The 18,528-nt window shown below is 42.5% G+C and overlaps 1 protein-coding gene across 2 annotated transcripts; it reads right to left on the bottom strand.

Annotated features, from left to right (window-relative positions):
• Positions 1-1,906: 1,906 nt before the first annotated feature.
• On the bottom strand, positions 1,907-17,172 carry CPHXL (cytoplasmic polyadenylated homeobox like). 2 transcript variants are annotated; one of them, XM_038533730.1, is made up of 5 exons: positions 17,078-17,172; positions 13,478-13,739; positions 12,915-12,983; positions 7,079-7,281; positions 1,907-3,407 (listed from the first exon to the last, which is right to left on the bottom strand). In XM_038533730.1, exons 2-5 carry the CDS (start codon positions 13,593-13,595, stop codon positions 2,868-2,870), a joined length of 930 nt encoding a protein of 309 aa, XP_038389658.1. In that variant the 5' UTR covers positions 13,596-13,739; positions 17,078-17,172; the 3' UTR covers positions 1,907-2,867. The 2 variants fall into 2 exon arrangements, with proteins under 2 accessions (XP_038389658.1, XP_038389659.1); XM_038533731.1 differs by having other exon boundaries at positions 13,478-13,579; positions 17,078-17,159.
• Positions 17,173-18,528: the final 1,356 nt, after the last annotated feature.

The raw sequence follows: 18,528 nt of genomic DNA, 5'->3' as shown, positions 1-18,528 counted from the left end.
GCAGGGTCCCCTCTGCAGCTGGCCAGTCACTTGCCACCCTCCTGTTCCTCTCCAACCTCAGTTCCCTGCTAGAGCTGTCTGGGGAGCAACCAGCCAGCCTCAAGTCCTGACCTTTGACTTATACAAAGTCCCAACACCCTCCCCCAAGCTTAAGATCCAACCTAGATCACTAAACAGTACATCCCAATTCCCCATTTCCAAAGGCAAAGCAGTGGCTTCTTGCACCCAAGGCTTCATCCCACTTCAACAGGTGTTCACCAAGAGGTGCCAACAACTCAAGGGACCTGGACCCAACCCAGGGAGCCAAAACTGGACACTTCTAGTGCCCAGTTCTCAGGTGCATGGAGGTTAGAGAGCGACAGGACTTGCTTATTGAGTCCCCGTGCTGCACTTCACACACTGGCTGAATGCAGTGTTCTTGCAGAAGCTCCAGAAGTTCCAGCCTGGACTCTGACCCCAAACTTGCACCAGCTCTGGCTTGGATGCCTTTGTAACATGTGGGAGTCTGGGAGGGGCAGCAGGGATTTCAGGGTAGCAGATGCCTTCTGACAGCCCAGCATGGAGCAGGATCCACCATTCAGGGCTGGGCCCCAAGGCTCCTCTAAGCTGGTCTGCAGGGACCTCAACCCACCAGAACCCAAACCGACTCCTAGCACCGCCCTTGGCCTGTGGAAGTCCCATCCACAGAGAAATACAGGCCCCATACATACTAGCTGGGTCTTTCCAAACCTCTGCCAAAGGAAGAAAAAAAAAAATGGAAAGCACAAATAAAAATTGTAAAATGCAAAATATATTACTACATATGCTCTAGGCATAAAGGGGGTGTTTCCAAGGACTTTACGGCAATAGATTTGAGAATTCAGGTGAGATGGACATATTTGGGGGGAAATTCAACTTGCCAAAAATAACTCAAGGAGAAATGATTGTCCTATAATCAGAATTTGTAGTCCAAACTCTTCCCATAAAGAAAACATCAGACCAAACAGATTAGCTGGCATACATAATTTATTCCAAAGCTATCTTAACATGATCTAAATGCCTAAAGATAGTGTTAGCAAATTTTTAGAGGGCATCTCAGTCATAAACACAAATGCCATCTTAAAATATTAGCAACTCAAATAAATATTAACAACTAATTCCAAAATACATAGGGATATCTCATGACCTAACTGGGTTATTCCAAGAACACATTATTTAATATAAGAACTTATCTAAATCACTACATAAACAGGTTATCAGATGAGAAATCATATTATGGCAATCAATGGAAAAAGAAATTAAAAATTTCAAAATCTGTACAGAAGGAAATAAACTGAGCCAATTAGAAGTAAATGGACTCCTTTGGCAGAAATTGATAAATAGATAATTTCAAACTGAATGGGAAATAGGAAATGTAGACAGTGATGCCACCCCTTGCTATTATAACTCAGTATATATAGACTACACTTCCTTGCCCTAATGCAACTCTCTGTAAGTCAGTGAATACAAACCTAGCCTATGGTTTTGCTGCAGATGTATTTATATTCAAGATTATTTACTGAAACTTATTTTTATAATACATCATTCTATAAAAATTAGCCAACTTGATTTTCACTGAACGTTGTATACCAGAACTCAGAGTTGCTACTTCCCTACCTAATCTATATCTTATTTATAGTAACAGATGGAAGACATTTACAAAATGAAGTAGATCTATATGTCATATTACCTTGGAAATATGTAGGAGACCTGTTTTATCCTGCAATTAGCATAACAGTTTGGGTTAAAAATCTAAAATATGTAAAACACATTTTATAACATAGGAGAAAGCATAACAGATGGACATAAAATACTGAAATGCTTGAGAAATGATTCTGTATTCTAAAACTCAAAATTATGAAAACCATTTCAAAAGTTACAGGCTCACAGACACCAGGCTATTTCCCAAAAACTAGTTAACATGGCTTTTTTTTTTTTTTAAAGAATTTATTAGAGAGTACATAAGCAGGCAGAAGAGGCAGGGAGAGGGAGACTCAATCCCAGCACCCCCAGGATCATCGCCTGAAGCAAAGGCAGGCGCCAATTGAGCTTCCCCACAACATAGCATTCAGATGCTCAACTGGGTACGTGGATCTTGGGATCTTGGGACATCCTGTTGATGCACATCCACGCTCTAGGTTAATTCCTAAGCAGAGCTCTCAGCCAAGGGGACTGGTGAGGGCTGCACACCGGCTCAAGTATAGCATCATCCGGGGGCTCTTGGGAGGTGTTGCAAATTCCTGCTTTAGATGGTCTCAACCAAGGGGCTGCGTCTTAGATGACCAAGCTGATGTTGTCAGGATGGCCCCTGCAGTCAGGGCTCCAGCAAGGACATATGCTGCTGCCCGGGTTCTGCAGAGTAGAGAGCTTTGCAGTAGCAGCAGCCTTCTAGGCTACTCCAGAGGCTACTACAGGGGAGTGTCCTTTGTAACCTTGTACTTCTGCTTGCCTATCTTGTCTCTGGGGTGGGGGAAGGGGACTATAACTGGAACAAGTGCTCTGCCAAGAGCCTCTTTCTTCCAAAGCCCTAACAGCTGGTTGACAGCTGTCTTCTGTCTGTGTTTGCTGGTTTCATGCTCCAGACTCTAGTCCAGCTTTTCTCCAAGACACTATGAACTGCACAGCCAGGGACCCTGTTGCCCTACCAGGATGGATCATCAGTGCTGCATATCTTGTTCAAAGGGTATTAGCAGAGACCTGACCACTGCCAGTTTGAGAACACCCACTGTTGCGACTGAAGGGAAGGCACATGCTGCCCTATATCCCCAGAACTCAGGTGCATGGAGGAGCTGATCCTGGAACACCATTTGTCTTGATCATTCTGAAGCCCAGGCTGCTGCTGAGGATATCTAGCAACCATTCTGCTGTTGTCCTTGATACAGTGAATACAGCGCATAAGGACAATAGACCTGCTGCTGCTGCCTCTCCCCCTGCTGACTATAAACACCGTGCAGGACGAAGGCCCTCGAAGTCCAGCTCTGCCCGGTGTCAGGCTCATACTTCTCATGATACTGCACAGAAGTAGGAGGAAGACTGTTTGCTGGTTTGTAGCTATAAAATGGATAGTTGGAATACAGCCCGCTTCCCAGGTTACCTTGATACCCCAAAGCATAGCTCAGTTCCTTTTCAACGCCTGGGACCCTGGTGTCACCTGAGCCATCCTGTTGACTGGAAACCCACTGAGTCTCTGGAGACAAATGGCCTGCTCCTCCTGGAAGGGCAGCCAGGGTAGAGGAGTAGGTGTGCTCAGGGGCCCTGGTGGGGTCCTGGGGGTCCTGGAGGCTTCCATAGGGATGACCCTGGGCAGAGGACAGATGCAGTTTCCTAGTAGCAAATATTCTCTGTCTCTCTTTAAGTGGCAGGCGGGCTCTTTTGTTCTGGAACCAGTTCTAAAGAGAAAAGAGATTCATGAATTATCAAGTTGCCTCATCTGACATCATTCCACAACACATCGCCATATACATTCCGGATACATTTGTCCCACATGGGAGAGAATGCAGTTAAGCCTTGTCTCGGTGTCATCAGGGACTTTCCTCCTGACGTTAAGGGAGAGGAAAATAAAGGCCATCTCTCCTGGGGCTGCGTGTGTGATGACGAAGTCCAGAAGTCGTGTGGTGAAGCCCAACCACCTCAGTCCCCCGTGGTCCTTTTGTATTTCTAAATCTGCCCCCAACCTGTTTGCAGCCTTGTTTGCATTTAGACAGAACTCATCCCTAGTTCTTCCCTAAACACACTGAATTTGCCCCACATCATAACTTTATTTAAAGCAGGATCTAAAAAAATTAATTAATTAATTAAATAAAGCAGGATCTATGCCCAGTGTGGAGCACAGCACGGGACTTGAACTCCCAACCCTGAGATCAAGACCTGAGCTGAGACCAAGAGTCAGATGCTTAACTAACTGAGTCACCCAGGCACTGCCCCCACATCACAACTTAAATTTTAGGGGCAGCCCCGGTGGCGCAGCGGTTTAGCGCTGCCTGCAGCCCAGGGCATGATCCTGGAGTCCCGGGATCGAGTCCCACATCAGGCTCTCTGCATGGAGCCTGCTTCTCCCTTTGCCTGTGTCTCTGCGTCTCTCTCTCTCTCTCTGCATTTCTATGAATAAATAAATAAAATCTTAAAAAAAAATTAAAAGTTTAAAAAAAACAACTTAAATTTTACTCAAGCTGCCTCACTAGATAGAATGAACTCCTGACTCAATGTATTCTAAGTTACTCTGCAATTTATGGTTTTCAAAGACTACACATAAGGAAGAGCTTGATTCATGACTTGATTTCATATTTTATGTGACCCTAAGTATTCCACTTAGCAGCTCTAATCTCCCATTTTTCCTCCCTAAAATGAGGACAGTTGTATGTGCCAACCACAATACCTAGGACTTTGGGGGAATGTTGAAATGATACCGTGCTTTCTAAGACAATCCATTCTAATAAGCCATAGTTGCTGTAGGTCAGTCAGTCATGCAGCATGGGTAACAGTATCTGAGGGGGCCTCTTGTCATTTTCTCACTCCTGGAATCCCCTCGATCTCCAATCTCCAAGTTCAGGGATGCTTTAGGGCATTGGTAGCAATGAACCTGGAAGGATCTCTGATCTACTTGTGATGATTGCTTAAGATAAAACTCATGCACAATGCTGAAAACCCAATACTCATTCTTAGACTATAAAACATAGATAATTTTACAGAAAGCAGAGATGCAAGAGTCAACTTGTCAGAAGTTACAGGGCCGAATAGAAGATCATCTCATGAGGACTCATCCAAAAAAACAAGTGCACCCACTTTCTCTAGTGTAACAGCTTCCTAGAATCCTCCCCTAAGCTGTTTTTGCTTCCTTATCACATCATAGGCATTTTCTCTAAACACATGCATCCTTGAGTTAACCCTATAGTTTGAATAATCATGTGTATCCTTCCTATTATGAATCATCTTATGAATCTATCCCTCTGACAAGTATGGATAATGAAAACTTTTAAGATTAAAAAGCAGTTTGAACTTGAGAAACCCAATAGTCATGAATCTAGAAATGTAAAAAACAGAAACAAAAACAAAAACAAAACACACCAGTATAAAAATGTTTAAGGGATCCCTGGGTGGCGCAGCGGTTTAGCGCCTGCCTTTGGCCCAGGGCGCGATCCTGGAGACCCGGGATCGAATCCTACATCAGGATCCTGGTGCATGGAGCCTGCTTCTCCCTCTGTCTGTGTCTCTGCCTCTCTCTCTCTCTCTCTCTCTCTGTGTGTGTGTGTGACTATCATAAATAAATTTAAAAAAAATGTTTAAGTATCTAACCACTCAATTCCTTCCTGCTTATTACCTTATTCAGATTTTCTACGTATTTGTATGGAATCATTGATCTTTCCTTGCAATGTTTCCAGCTCATGAAGCTTTTACAATTGAACATTACTGGGGATCCCTGGGTGGCTTGGCGGTTAGCGCCTGCCTTTGGCCCAGGGCGCAATCCTGGAGTCCCAGGATTGAGTCCCACGTCGGGCTCCCGGCATGGAGCCTGCTTCTCCCTCCTCCTGTGTCTCTGCCTCTCTCTCTCTCTCTCTGTCTCTATGTCTATCATGAATAAATAAATAAATCTTTAAAAATAAATAAATAAATAAATAAATAAATAAATAAACAATTGAACATTACTTCTATAGTATTTGCCTATACTTTTACCTTCCAAAGCTACCTGTGTCTTCCTGTTGTCAAGGAACTAATAAACCCAGTGGTTTAGGGACAACAGAAGAAAAATACAATTCAAATTATGTGTATTAAAAAAAAAACCACTTCAATAATTTCATACAGCTGATGATTCACCAATCATTTCCAAAATCATATTGGAGATTTACCAAGATATTCCCCATGAACCAAGATATTGGTTCATGATGGGGCACCTGGCTGGCTCAATCAGAGGAGCATGTGATTCTTAACGTCCAAGTCGTGAGTTCCAGCCCGTTGGGTGTAGAGGTTACTTACATAAATAAAACTTTAAAAAATATATTGGCTCGTGCAACAAATAGTTATGAAGTACCCACTGAAGCTGTGAGGTATTATGCCAAGTGGGGTGACACTATCAAGACAAGTCCTTTCTCTTGCACTTCAGACCTGTATATCCAACTGTTGGTTTCTTTATGCCTCCTGGAGGTCTAATTGCCTTACCAAAATGTCGTATGTCCATATTGAAACTCCCTAGTGCCTCTGGCATAAAACCTCCATTCCTGGGCAGCCCGGGTGGCTCAGTGGTTTAGCACCGCCTTCAGCCCAAGGTCTGATCCTGGAGACCCAGGATCAAGTCCCATGTTGGGCTCCCTGCATGGAGCCTGCTTCTCCCTCTGCCTGTGTCTCTGCCCCTCTGTGTGTGTGTGTCATAAATAAATAAAATATTTTTAAAAAATCTCCATTCCTAGGCCTTCCCTTTAAAAAAAAAAAAAAGATTTTATTTATTTATTCATGAGAGACAGAGAGAGAGAGAGAGACAGAGACACAGGCAGAGGGAGAAGCAGGCTCCATGCAGGGAGCCCATGTGGGACTCGATCCCGGGACTCCAGGATCACACCCTGAGCCGAAGGCAGATGCTAAACCGCTGAGCCACCCAGGGATCCCAGGCCTTCCCTATCTTAAAGGCAACTCCAATCTTCTATTTGCTTAAGCCAACATTTTAGAGCCCTCATTATTATATATGCAATCATACAGAATGCAGAGAATCTCTCAGCAAACCATCAGCTCTACCTTCAAAATAACAGAAGTCTTCCTCGCTGTCTATACTTCCACAACTAGTGCCCTGGTCCAAACCATCATTGTCTCAACTCTAGATAACTGCAATACCTTCTTAACAGGTCTCTGCTTCCAGACTTGCCTCACAATCTGGAAAGAAACAGAACACAGGAAACAGGAACTTTTTCCAGGAAACAGAACACATTCATACCCACATTGAGATGAACAAGAGAAGTGGCCCAGATGTCACTGTATTCCATACGATGAAAAGCTATTGAACTTTTTAATTCTTTTACATTCTCCATGATGTCTACAAAAGATGCAAATGCAAAACTTTGAATATTTTACTTACATCAATCGCATATATTTGACAACAGAGTTGCCCAGCCAGTTCTTTTCGAATGGTAAAATCAGGGTAAGGATTCTCTTCAAATGTGTGATTAAGTAGGTACAACTCATCCTTGGTAAATTTACGTCTGGGTTTTCCATTTACTCTTCTCGCTTGTGTTTCTTTTACTTTGTTATGATCATCTTCAATTGAAGATCCTGGAGAATCTGTAAATGGAAAGACAAAAGCACTGGGGAATACTGATAGTATCTAGAGGGGGAAAAATGGTTCAATGGCTAACCATTCATAAGACTTTTTTTTTTTTTTTTAAGAAAGTAAACCCTACCTCATACCTGTCTATAATAAGAATGCTAATGGGTTAGAGGTCTATCTTTAAAATTATGAAAAAATGAGATTATGAACCAGGATATGGAAGGATTTCTTTAGCCTAAGACTCATACACCACATGGAAAAAGAGATGAGAAAATGCTCAGCCTCATTGGTAATTGAAGAAATACAAAATAAACCAGCTCACACCCATTTGATAACCAACAATGTAATTATATAGGGTTGGGGGGTGAGGAAGGACAATAAAGTTTCAAGAAAGTAGGAAATCTGCATCCATGTTGGTACACTGTCAAAAAGTGTTCTAAGAGACAAGGACACTATATATTGATAAAGGGTCAATTCATCAAGGAGATAAAATATTTTTAAAAATTGTTTTGAGAGAGAGAGAGAGAAAATGAGCAGGGAGAGGGGTAGAGGGAGAAGCAGACTCCCTGCTCAGCAGAGCCTGATGTGGGGGCTCAGTCACAGGATCTTAGGATAATGACCTGAGACAAAGGCAGGTGCTCAACCAACTGAGCTGTCCCCATACCCCTGAGATAAAACAATTTTTAATATTTATGAACCAGGGATCCCTGGGTGGCACAGCGGTTTGGCGCCTGCCTTTGGCCCAGGGCGTGATCCTGGAGACCCGGGATCGAGTCCCACGTCGGGCTCCCGGTGCATGGAACCTGCTTCTCCCTCTGCCTATGTCTCTGCTTCTCTGTGTGTGTGTGTGTGTGTGACTATCATAAATAAATAAAAATTTTGAAAAAAAAAATATTTATGAACCAAACCTCAGAGTTTCCACATTGAGAACATTGACAAAAATTAAAAGAAATGGGAAACAATAATAGACTTCTATGTCCCAGTTTCAATAATGGATAAAACACCAAACAAAAGATCAATAAGGAAATAGGGGACTTGAACAACACTATAGACCAGCAGAACATAACAGACAGTTATAGAACACTCTACCTAACAGCAGAATGTACATTCTCCTCAAGTACACGTGAATATTCTCTAGACCACATGTTTTAGACCACTAAATAAGTCTTAAATTCAAGAATATTGAAATCATACTCCTCTCCACCCCCAATCATAATGGAATGAAATCAATAGCAGAAGATAAATTGGAAAATCCACACATCTCTGAAAATTAATCAACACCCTCCTGGAGGGTATTATGCTGAGTGAAGTAAGTCAGTCGGAGAAGGACAAACATTATATGTTCTCATTCATTTGGGGAATATAAATAATAGTGAAAGGGAATATAAGGGAAGGGAGAAGAAATGTGTGGGAAATATCAGAAAGGGAGACAGAACGTAAAGACTGCTAATTCTGGGAAACGAACTAGGGGTGGTAGAAGGGGAGGAGGGCGGGGGGTGGGAGTGAATGGGTGATGGGCACTGGGGGTTATTCTGTATGTTGGTAAGTTGAACACCAATAAAAAATAAATTAAAAAAAATAAATATAAATAAAATAAAATAAAATAAAATTTGATCCTGCAAAAAAACAAAAACAAAAACAAAAACAAACACCCTCAAACCACCAACGGGTTAAAGCCATAGTGAAATCAGAAAATACCTTGAGACAAATGAAAAAAAGAACACCAGAATTTATGGGATGCAATGATAGCATTGCCAAGAGAGAAGTGATAGCTCCAAACAAGCACATTTAAAAAGATCAGAAATCAACAACCTAACTTTATATAACTCAAGGGACTAGAAAAACAAACCATCCAAACTCAGAAGACAAAGGATCTAATGCAGAGAAGAGTGCAGATAAGCAAAGAATAGATTTTTTTTAAATTGAAAAGCAAAACTATTAGCTGATTTTTTGAAAGGATCAACAAAATGGATACATCTTCGCCTAGAGTAACAAAGGAAAAAAATAAAATCGGAAATGTGACCATTACAATTAATGTCAAACATAAAAATGACTATAAGAGAATACTATGAACAAATGTACACTGACAAATTGGATAACCTAGAAGACATGGATAGATTTCTGGAAACACACAACATACCAAGATTGGGAAACATTGCTGAAAGGAATTAAAGAAGATACAACAAATAGATTATGTTTGTGGATTGGAAAACATCTTACCAGTGTAGGAGGTCTATACTACCCAAAGTGATTTATAGATTCAGTGCAACCCCTATCAAAATCCCAATGGCATTTTTTTTTGTGGAAATAGAAAAATACATCCTAAAATTCTTTTGGAATCTCAGGAGACCCTGAATAGCCAGAATGGCTTTGAAAAAGAACACTTTGGAGATCTCACACCTTCTAATTTAAAAACTTAACAAAGCTATGGTAATTAAAGCAGTGTGGTGATGACATAAAGACAGACAAGTAGACCAATGGAATAGAGTCCAGAAATAAACCCTCACATTTACAGTCAATTGATTTTTGACAAGGGTGGCCAGACCGTTCAAGGGGAAGAGATGGTCTTATCAACAAATGGTGTTGGCAAATTGGCCATCCACGAAGTTGGACCCTTACCTTACATTATATACAAAAAATTTAAAAATAGATCAAAGATCTCAATGTGAAGAACTAAAAAAATAAAAACTGCTAAAAGACAATGGGGCAAAAATCTCATGACATTGGATTTAGAAATCATTTCTTAGGAATCAAAAGCACATAAGATGTGAGGGAAAAAAAAAAAAATCAGACTGCATCAAAAATTTTAATTATGGGGAATGCCTGGGTGGCTCAGCAGTTTAGCGCCTGCCTTTGGCCCAGGGTGTGATCCTGGAGTCCCAGGATTGAGTCCCACATCGGGCTCCCTGCATGGAGCCTGCTTCTCCCTCTGCCTGTGTCTCTGCCTCTCTCTGTGTGTCTCTCATGAATAAATAAATAAAATCTTTTTAAAATGTTTAAATGTGTCAAAAGATACAATTGACAGATTGAAGAGGCGATCTATGGGAGAAAATACCTGCATATAATATTTAATAAAGGGTTAATATCCAGAATATATTTTTAAAAACTGCTACTCAAGATTAAAACAAATGTGATTGAAATGGTCAAAAAACTTGAGTATTTCTCCAAAGATATACAAATAGCTACAAGCACATGAAAAGATGTTCAATTTTACTAATCTTTAGGGAAACACAAATCAAATCCTTAAAAGAAACTTTCATCATAGTTTGTCTCTGCCCAACATGTGTCCTTTATTTTTTTAAAGTTTATTTAAGAGAGTGCAGGGGGAGGGGCAAAGGAAGAGGGAATCAAGCAGATTCCCAGGTGACCACAGAGCCCAAGGTGGGGCTGGTTCCCAGGACCCTGAACTCACGACCTGAGCCAAAAATCAAGAGTTAAGAGGCTTAACCGGTTGACTGAGCCACCTACCCGCCCCAACGTATGTCCTTTACACTGTTGAGCATTTTCTCTACTTTCTACCAGCCCCAGGTTTCTGCTTCTGAATTCCTGAACTAACCAGAAAGTTCTTTTCCTTCTTTCTCACTTTCATTGTTTCTCCTTTCCCAGGCGAAAATATAGTACACAAATTAGGAGCAGGGCTAATTCTCAGTAGAGAAGCCATTGGCATTTGGAGTCAATTCGTTGTGAAAAACCATCCCACATATTGCCACATAGAAGCCCTGGCTCCCTCTAGTCATAGAGACAACCTAAAACCACCCCCACACATTTCCAAATATTGGCTCTAGGGACTCAACCCTTTCCTAACTGCTGCTGAATTAGTTACCGAACTCCTTTTGAGTCTCCCCTTCTCCACGTATGTTAATGCATGAAGGCATTAACAACAACAACAAATTAGATGAATAATCCATGTAAAGCATTTTGAATAAATCCCAGTTCATGCTAAGAACATAATAACTGTTGGCTCTTTAGCCTTTTCTCCCAGAAACTCAGACTGTCAGGGAACCATGATCATTTTGTGTTCCAGACCACCTATAACCCAGAGCCAAAGATGATGGCTAACTGAATCCAGCAGAGGGAGGAAAGCTGGCAGCAAGAGAGCAGTCTGGAAGCTGATTCCTAGCCCTGGATCTCTATCCATAAACACAGTAATGTGGAAGATCCAAGCCTCCCTAACTTGTTCTGGAGTAAAACCCAAACAGTCTACAAAGACTACAGATTGCTTAAAGAGAAACATTACCCTAGAATTTCCAAATCTGACCTTTTTCATTAAGAGCCCCTCCTTACTTTGCAAGCCAAGAGAGAGATTCAGAAGTCAAGTCAGTCTGCAGTGAGGGGATTGCCTAAGGAGAACAGCTCACAACCTGTAATATTCAGGTACTTCTACTTGTGGGAGCATAAGGACTAGATTAGCTGCTATCAAAAAATAAATAAATAAAAATTAAAAAGCCAGTGGATGAGGCAGGTCTTGAAAACACAAATAATGGTCATTTTCTTCTGGGTTTCCCATAAATGTTTCCTCAGAGAGTATTAGGAAAGGAGGGCAGTACGTGGAGAGATCCCTACACAAACTGGAAGCTAATTAACTCTGCAAAAATGCTAATCTCATTTGTGCTAAACCCAATCCTATATCAACAGAAAAGGCCGGAAGGGAATTAAGGAAAGAAGCCCCCATTCTTTGTAAAATGCATCTCCCTGGGCCAAACCTTTCCTGTTTTCTTGTGACCGTGAGCATGTCATTCCCCCCCACCCCCCCCACACACAGTGCTCTCAAAAGTTATTTGCTCCCAGTGTCATAATTCTTATTTAGGGTGCTAGGGAAGTTATTTACCTCTTTTACTTTGGGAAGTAACACAAATTGGAAGATAGTTAAATGCATTGCCCAAGGGCCTGAGCAGAAAGAGGCAGAAGGTGAAGGTCAAATCTAGCCTTCAGGCCAGACAGAGTGCTGAGCTCTGCAAATCCCAGGGCCTCAGATGAGGAAGGGGGAGGATGGATTCCCACATTAACCCCATCTAAGTTGGCTAGAGTCCAAGAGTCTTACAATTTAGTTGTTACTGGTGTTTTTTTAAGTATGTTTTCAATACAATACAGGAAAACACAGATAATCAGCCATAATCCCAACCACTCTTAGGAGTTATTAAAAATCGAATAAAAATTTCGCACGCTTCACATCAACTCTCCCGGAAATCCGGACATTCTGAATTATGTCTTAAGGTGCAAAGGACAATTTCCTTCATGGGAAATAGAAGTATTTGAGCTCTAGAAGTTTTATTTAAATCCTTGATCCTTGGGGCACCTGGGTGGCTCAGTCAGTTAAGCATCTGCCTTTGGCTCAGGTCATGATTACTGGGCCCTGGGATTGAGCCCCACATTGGGCTCCCTGCTTGGCGGGGAGCATGCTTATCCCTCTCCCTCCACCCCTCCCCCTACTCATGCTCTCCATCAAATAAGTAGATAAAACCTTTAAATAAATCTTTGATCCTTAGCTGGGAGTAAGAGACTGATCCAAAGTAAAACGAAGCACTATTTTTAAAATCTTTACCTTCTCCCACAAACTTCCCACTTTCCCACCCATTGCCCTTGAGCAGCACCCAAGATCTCCAGCTTGAGAGCTTTTTTGGAGATTCTAGCAAGGGAGCACACCTACCCGTATACCCATCACGGGAGGAGGGTCCTCCTCTATCGGGAAGGTTGACCTCTTCGACCGAATTCACAGCTGAAAGAGAGAGGCACACGGAGTGGTAAGGGAGGAAGGGGACATGCACCTAGCCAGCCAGATCAGCTGAAATCAACCCTGTTGATCAACGGGGTGACAGATGTCATAGCCAGATCACCCTCACATCCAAGATCTCCAGCTTGAGCTACTACTGCTTGTGAGGTTCCACGTTCTACAGGGTATGGGAACATACAACACAGAAACAAGAGCGCTCTGTTCACCGAAAAATGGTACTCAGGTCTTTGCTTAGGGATATCAGCTGGATATATATGGCCAAGACTGGAGGGAGGGGAGATCTGAAGTTATACCCTGCCCTTCCCCCCCACACCGTCCCTACCCCCTGCCGCTCACTAAATCTATATAAAGAGTTCCCAGCAGCTCTGAAGAGCAAGTGTGCACATTTATTAATAAAAACTCAGTAAAAATAGCAAGCAAGCAGACATTCTTTTGCATCATCACAGACCCCTATGGACAGGCCTTTGGAATCCACCTACCTGTGCTCAAACTCCGGGATGGAGGCTGAGGGCCCACTGGGCAGGGTTGAAGGCTACTGTCCTCCCAGGCCACACTCTGCATCTTTGGCTGCTCTCCGGACCCTGAGATAAAGGCCATTTCCACAGGAGTTTCAGGAGGACTTCACATCCTAAAGGCACAGCACCTGGGCCACCATTGCTTTGGGATGAGTCCGGCACAGAGACAGAGATGGTGATGGGACCAGTGGACTCCCGGGTCTACCAGTCTGTGGTTGAGGGGCCTCTGACAGATGAGTCACAAATCACTTATTAGCCTACCACACAGAAGCCACAAGGCGTGGCTGGAACAGACTACAGAGCCTTCTTGCCCTAATTAAGGGTTCATCTAGACAAAAAAAAAAAAAAATCAAAGCCAAAATCCCCATATTTTCTGAATCTACTCTCAAAGAACAGGAATGTCAAGTCTCTTCTATATCCCAGGCTTGAAAAGTTCCAAATTATTTCTGAACTTCACAGAATATCAGATCATTTATGAAGTCGGAAAAAACTAAAATCCCAGCACTGCTTCAATTCTTTCAGGATAGCACTTTTGGTTTGGGAATTTTTTTTTTTAATTTTTTATCCTGTTAACTTTTCACCATACATGAAAAGAGAGAAGTGATCCATCACTCAACTGTGCTATCCAGCAACATGGCCCCTCTTATTTCATGAGGTCGCCCATTCTGCTCATCCCAACACCCCCTCCTTATTTTGAAGTGAATCCTACACATATTATTTCACCCCAAAACACTTCCATTTATGCTAAAACATAAGAAATCTTCTTCTAAAACCAGTTCCTTATTGTCTGACGTTTATTAAGGTTGGGTCTACTTTTTCTAAATCCGCATCCCCATACAGTTTTACTGAGATATAATTGACAAGAAATTCCTTTTATGTAACCAAAGTTTCATTTTGAAGTACCCGAGCCTCTCAGAAAGTCCTACTGCCCAAATCCAGTGTATAGCAACCACCGTCCCATCAGTGACATGAGCTGTTCCCAGCTTCTAGGCCTGCACTTTTAAAAGATGAAAGCTCAAAGCCCTACAAAACACCAGAACATCAGGTAGGCTGCCTCCCACCAGAGAAACTCACCACTGGGAGCCTCTTTGAACCTTGAGCCCAGGATCTTTCCAAGTAATGAAGTGACAAGCGCTGGAGCAGCAGTTATATAGTCCTGAGGTGCCCACCCTAGACGTGCCTTACATTCAGCCCTGGTTGGCTCCACCCTTGACACGCCTCTTGATGACTTCACCAAATTCACCTTTTCGAAACCTAGTTTCCATTCATTAAGCACCAACTGAAACTAGTTTTATTTAATCCCCATAACACCCTGACAAGGTAGGTAGTATTTTATCCCCACTTAGTCTTGAGGACACTGGAGGCAAAGAGGTTTAGGGCACAGAGCTAGTCTCTGACAGGGGCAGTCTGACCTCTGACCTCACGTTTGTCACTATCACCCTATTACGCGTGACAGACCGCTGGCTGCGGGAGGACAGACGCTTCAGATGGTTCACAGATGATCCACATTGCTTGAGAGATCCCTGACTGAGGCCTACTGGGTGAGGTTGGAGGCAGGAGAGACCAGAGACATACTAAATCAGGATTATGGATGTTGGATCATTTGCTACTTCTTCTACATCCTTAAGACAGTCCTTTGAGATCTTGGAAACCTCCATTGGTGTCCTCACAGATGAGGACACCGCAGGCCATTGGCGTCTTCTACACAACTGTAGGACTTTCCCTAAACATGTGGAGCAAAGTTTTTTTAGGCTCCAGGTGTGGTAACACAACGAGTGCTTGACAACCGTTTCAGATGATTTTGTCAGAACTCAGAGGGATCCACACGTTTCCCCCTGCTACAAATGTATGTGGCAGGCCCAAAGAACAGATTTTTCATACATTATCTAATTTAAATTGTAGCAGCCCAAGGTGGATATATATATTATTTATACCCAATGTGCATGAGGACATTGAAGCACCAAGGGGTCAGACTCTAAAAGTAGGAAAATGTCTAGAGAACCATAAAGTAGATGAAAGTAAGGGTTTTATTTCATTTTTTAAAGATTTTATTTATTTATTCATGAGAGACACAGAGAAAGGCAGAGACACACAGGCAGAGGGAGAAGTAGGCTCCCTGCAGGGAGCCCGATGGTGGGCGGGGATCAATCCCAGGACTCCTGGGTCATGACCTGAGCCAAATCAGATGCTCAACCACTGAGACACCACGTGTCCCAAAAGTAGGGTTTTTAATTAGGCAAATTAGCGCCTGGCTGGCTCAGTCGGTAAAGCACACGATTCGATCCCAGGATCATGAGCTGAAGCCCCACGTTGGCCAGTTGAGCATAGAGCTTAGCTTAAGAAAAAAAATTACTCCGTATTCATTGGGCCAGTTGATGGCTGAGGTGGAAGGGGAGCCCAATGTTTCTGGCTTGATCCCAGCATAGATCCTGCCTCACCAACCAAAGTGAAGAAAAAGCATGAGGACCAACCCAGGCTTGCCGGGCAGATGAAATCACAGGAGAGCCCGTCAGTGAGCTCTGGCTGTAGGTGAGTCCTCTGCTGGCTGCTGGGGGCAGAGGCATTGATGGCCCCCCAGGGTATTGTTGGGGACAGTAAGCAGGCACTGGGAGGTAGTTGAGGGGAATATTTAGGGAGCAGAAAGGGTTGGAGGAGTCTGGAGCCTAGGAGAGCAGAGCAAACCCAAAAAAGGTTGTAGCTAAACTGACTTCTCTGGCCCATTCAGAGTTCAGATCAAAACTTTATGTTTTAGATTTTCTCAGTACCTTGCATTCACGGGGGCCCCCTCTCTAAAGCCGCTTCCCAAAAGCACTTTTACCAGACACCTTCACTTCCTTACGTTACTTGCTTTACATTTTTTCTCACCTGCAGTCCATCTCACCTCTGTTTCTACTCCATTTTTGGACGTCACCCTCAAAGATCAACAAGTCAGTCCTGAAATTGCCCAATCTTAAGTTAGTCTTCCTCCCTAAGTCATCAAACATTGTTGGCCAATCTTTAATTCTTTTTCTTGAAAACTCTTTTACTTCAGATGCTTTATAATAAACTTGGTTTCGAGGTATATCCACTGCGTTCTTTGAACTTTTTAAAAATACCCCATAACCATAAGAGCCCCATGCGTACCAGGTCCTGGGGTATTGAGGCCCGTGATAGGGCTGCGAACTGCACAAACACGGTCTCTGGGCTCAGAAAACCAGCATTCGGGTGAATTTTTAGTATTTAACTCCCAATTATCACCTGCAAAGAAATGTCAGAACTTACTAGAATACCTAAGTCAGACTTTCATGACCTGGCCACGCTTCTTTCAGCTTGGCCTTTGAGACTCCGTGGCCTCCTGCAAACTCTTAGCTCCAGCCAGGCCAGGCCATTTGCAGCTACCATGAACTGTCTACCTTCCTGGCCTATATATCTGCCTCCAGAGCTACGAAAATAACTCTCTCCCTCTGCTCTTCCCCTACATGTGCACTCGCTCTTCCTCTCTCTCTCAAATAAATAAATCTTAAAAAAAAAAAAAAAAAGTTAAACTTAAATGCCCCAAAATATGTTAGTTCTCAGTTTACTTACTTCAAAGATGCAACATTTTCCTTCCACACAGGTATTTGAAAGAGCATTCCATTCATTTATTTACTCCATACTGATTTCTGAGCCCTGACCCTGTGCCACAGTCGTTCTAAGGAGATTAGCAACAATGTGTTCATTATATCTAAGTCTGGGTCATTTTTTCTTTTTTTTTCTTTTAACAAAGACGTTACATTTGCCTCTAGGTGATACTCCTTTCTTTTCCTTTCTCTATGTATGTGCTTAATGGGAAATTATTAGGTATTTTCACTCAAAAGGGACATTATTAGGTATTTTCACTTCCTTCCCTCCCCTACCCCATACTGAAATATTGGTTGCTCCCAAGAAGTTGATCTCTGTCAAATTGTACGCAATGTGCAGCAGTATTCCACAAGAAAGTACAATTATTTACGCAGGCATGAGGATGCTTGTGAGGGTTAACCACAAGGCCACAAGCCCAGTGGAGGTAAACTGAGGACAGGCCTAAGAGCCTTATAGGAGTCCCCCAAACCAGCCCTGGAAATCAACACCTGGATTTCTGGGATAAAAATAAAGGTGTGCTTTTTCATAACTGTATGCAACCGTAGCTAATATAATAGACAACCTGAGAAAATGGCTACAAATGCCTTTAAAAATTCTGAAGTTCAACAAACAGGAAATGACATGTTCAGAGTCACAAAATATGAGTATAAGCAGAAAAGTTACTCCATAACTAAAAGTAAACACTGACAAAGCTATTTCATGTCCCTATTGAAGTATTAAAGCTATTTTCCATGGGACGCCTGGGTGGCTCAGTGGTTGAGTGGCTGCCTTTGGCTCAGGATGTGATCCCAGTCCCACATTGGAATCCCGGTGAGGAGCCTGCTTTTCTCTCTGTCTATGTCTCTGCCTCTCTCTGTGTCTCTCATGAATAAATAAATAAAATCTTTAAAATAAATAAATAAAGCTACACTCCATGACTTTGGCAAACTGATGATTCAGAAATTGTCTTTAAGCATATTGGGTCTTGCTGATTTTATATAAATTGCCCATTCAATGAATTGCATTTTCTTTTTTTTTTTTTAAGATTTTATTTATTCATTCATGAGAGACAGAGAGAGAGAGAGGCAGAGACACAGGCAGAGGGAGAAGCAGGCTCCATCCAGGGAGCCTGATGCGGGACTCAGTCCCAGGTCTCCAGGACCAGGCCCTGGGCCGAAGGCAGGTGCTAAACTGCTGAGCCAGCCAGGCTGCCCTGAATTGCATTTTCTTAAACTGAATTTTAGCCATTTGCGTGCCTCTTCCTCCCATATCACAATACTTCGTTCATTGAAGTGTAACAACAGTAAGAACAACCAAAAAACATTTACTGAATTTTTACTTTTTGCCACCTCTAACCACTGCCCAAGCACATATAAAAAAAATTAGAAAAAAAAAATTAGAGTCCCACAGGCCAACATCCGGCACAAAATCTAATC

Source organism: Canis lupus, chromosome 4, assembly GCF_011100685.1.
Source record: "Canis lupus familiaris isolate Mischka breed German Shepherd chromosome 4, alternate assembly UU_Cfam_GSD_1.0, whole genome shotgun sequence".
NCBI classification, from domain to species: domain Eukaryota; kingdom Metazoa; phylum Chordata; class Mammalia; order Carnivora; family Canidae; genus Canis; species Canis lupus.
This window is presented reverse-complemented; position numbering and strand designations above follow the sequence as displayed.

What these genes read in the sequence shown, in the direction of transcription:
- CPHXL (XM_038533730.1), bottom strand. Translation starts at nt 13,595, where the DNA reads ATGGCCTTTATCTCAGGGTCCGGAGAGCAGCCAAAGATGCAGAGTGTG. An exon ending in CTCCCGTGATGGGTATACGG is followed by an intron (nt 7,282 to 12,914) that starts GTAGGTGTGCTC and finishes TTCCATTTACAG; the next exon opens with ATTCTCCAGGATCTTCAATT. An exon ending in GTCAAATATATGCGATTGAT is followed by an intron (nt 3,408 to 7,078) that starts GTAAGTAAAATA and finishes TTTTCTCTTTAG; the next exon opens with AACTGGTTCCAGAACAAAAG.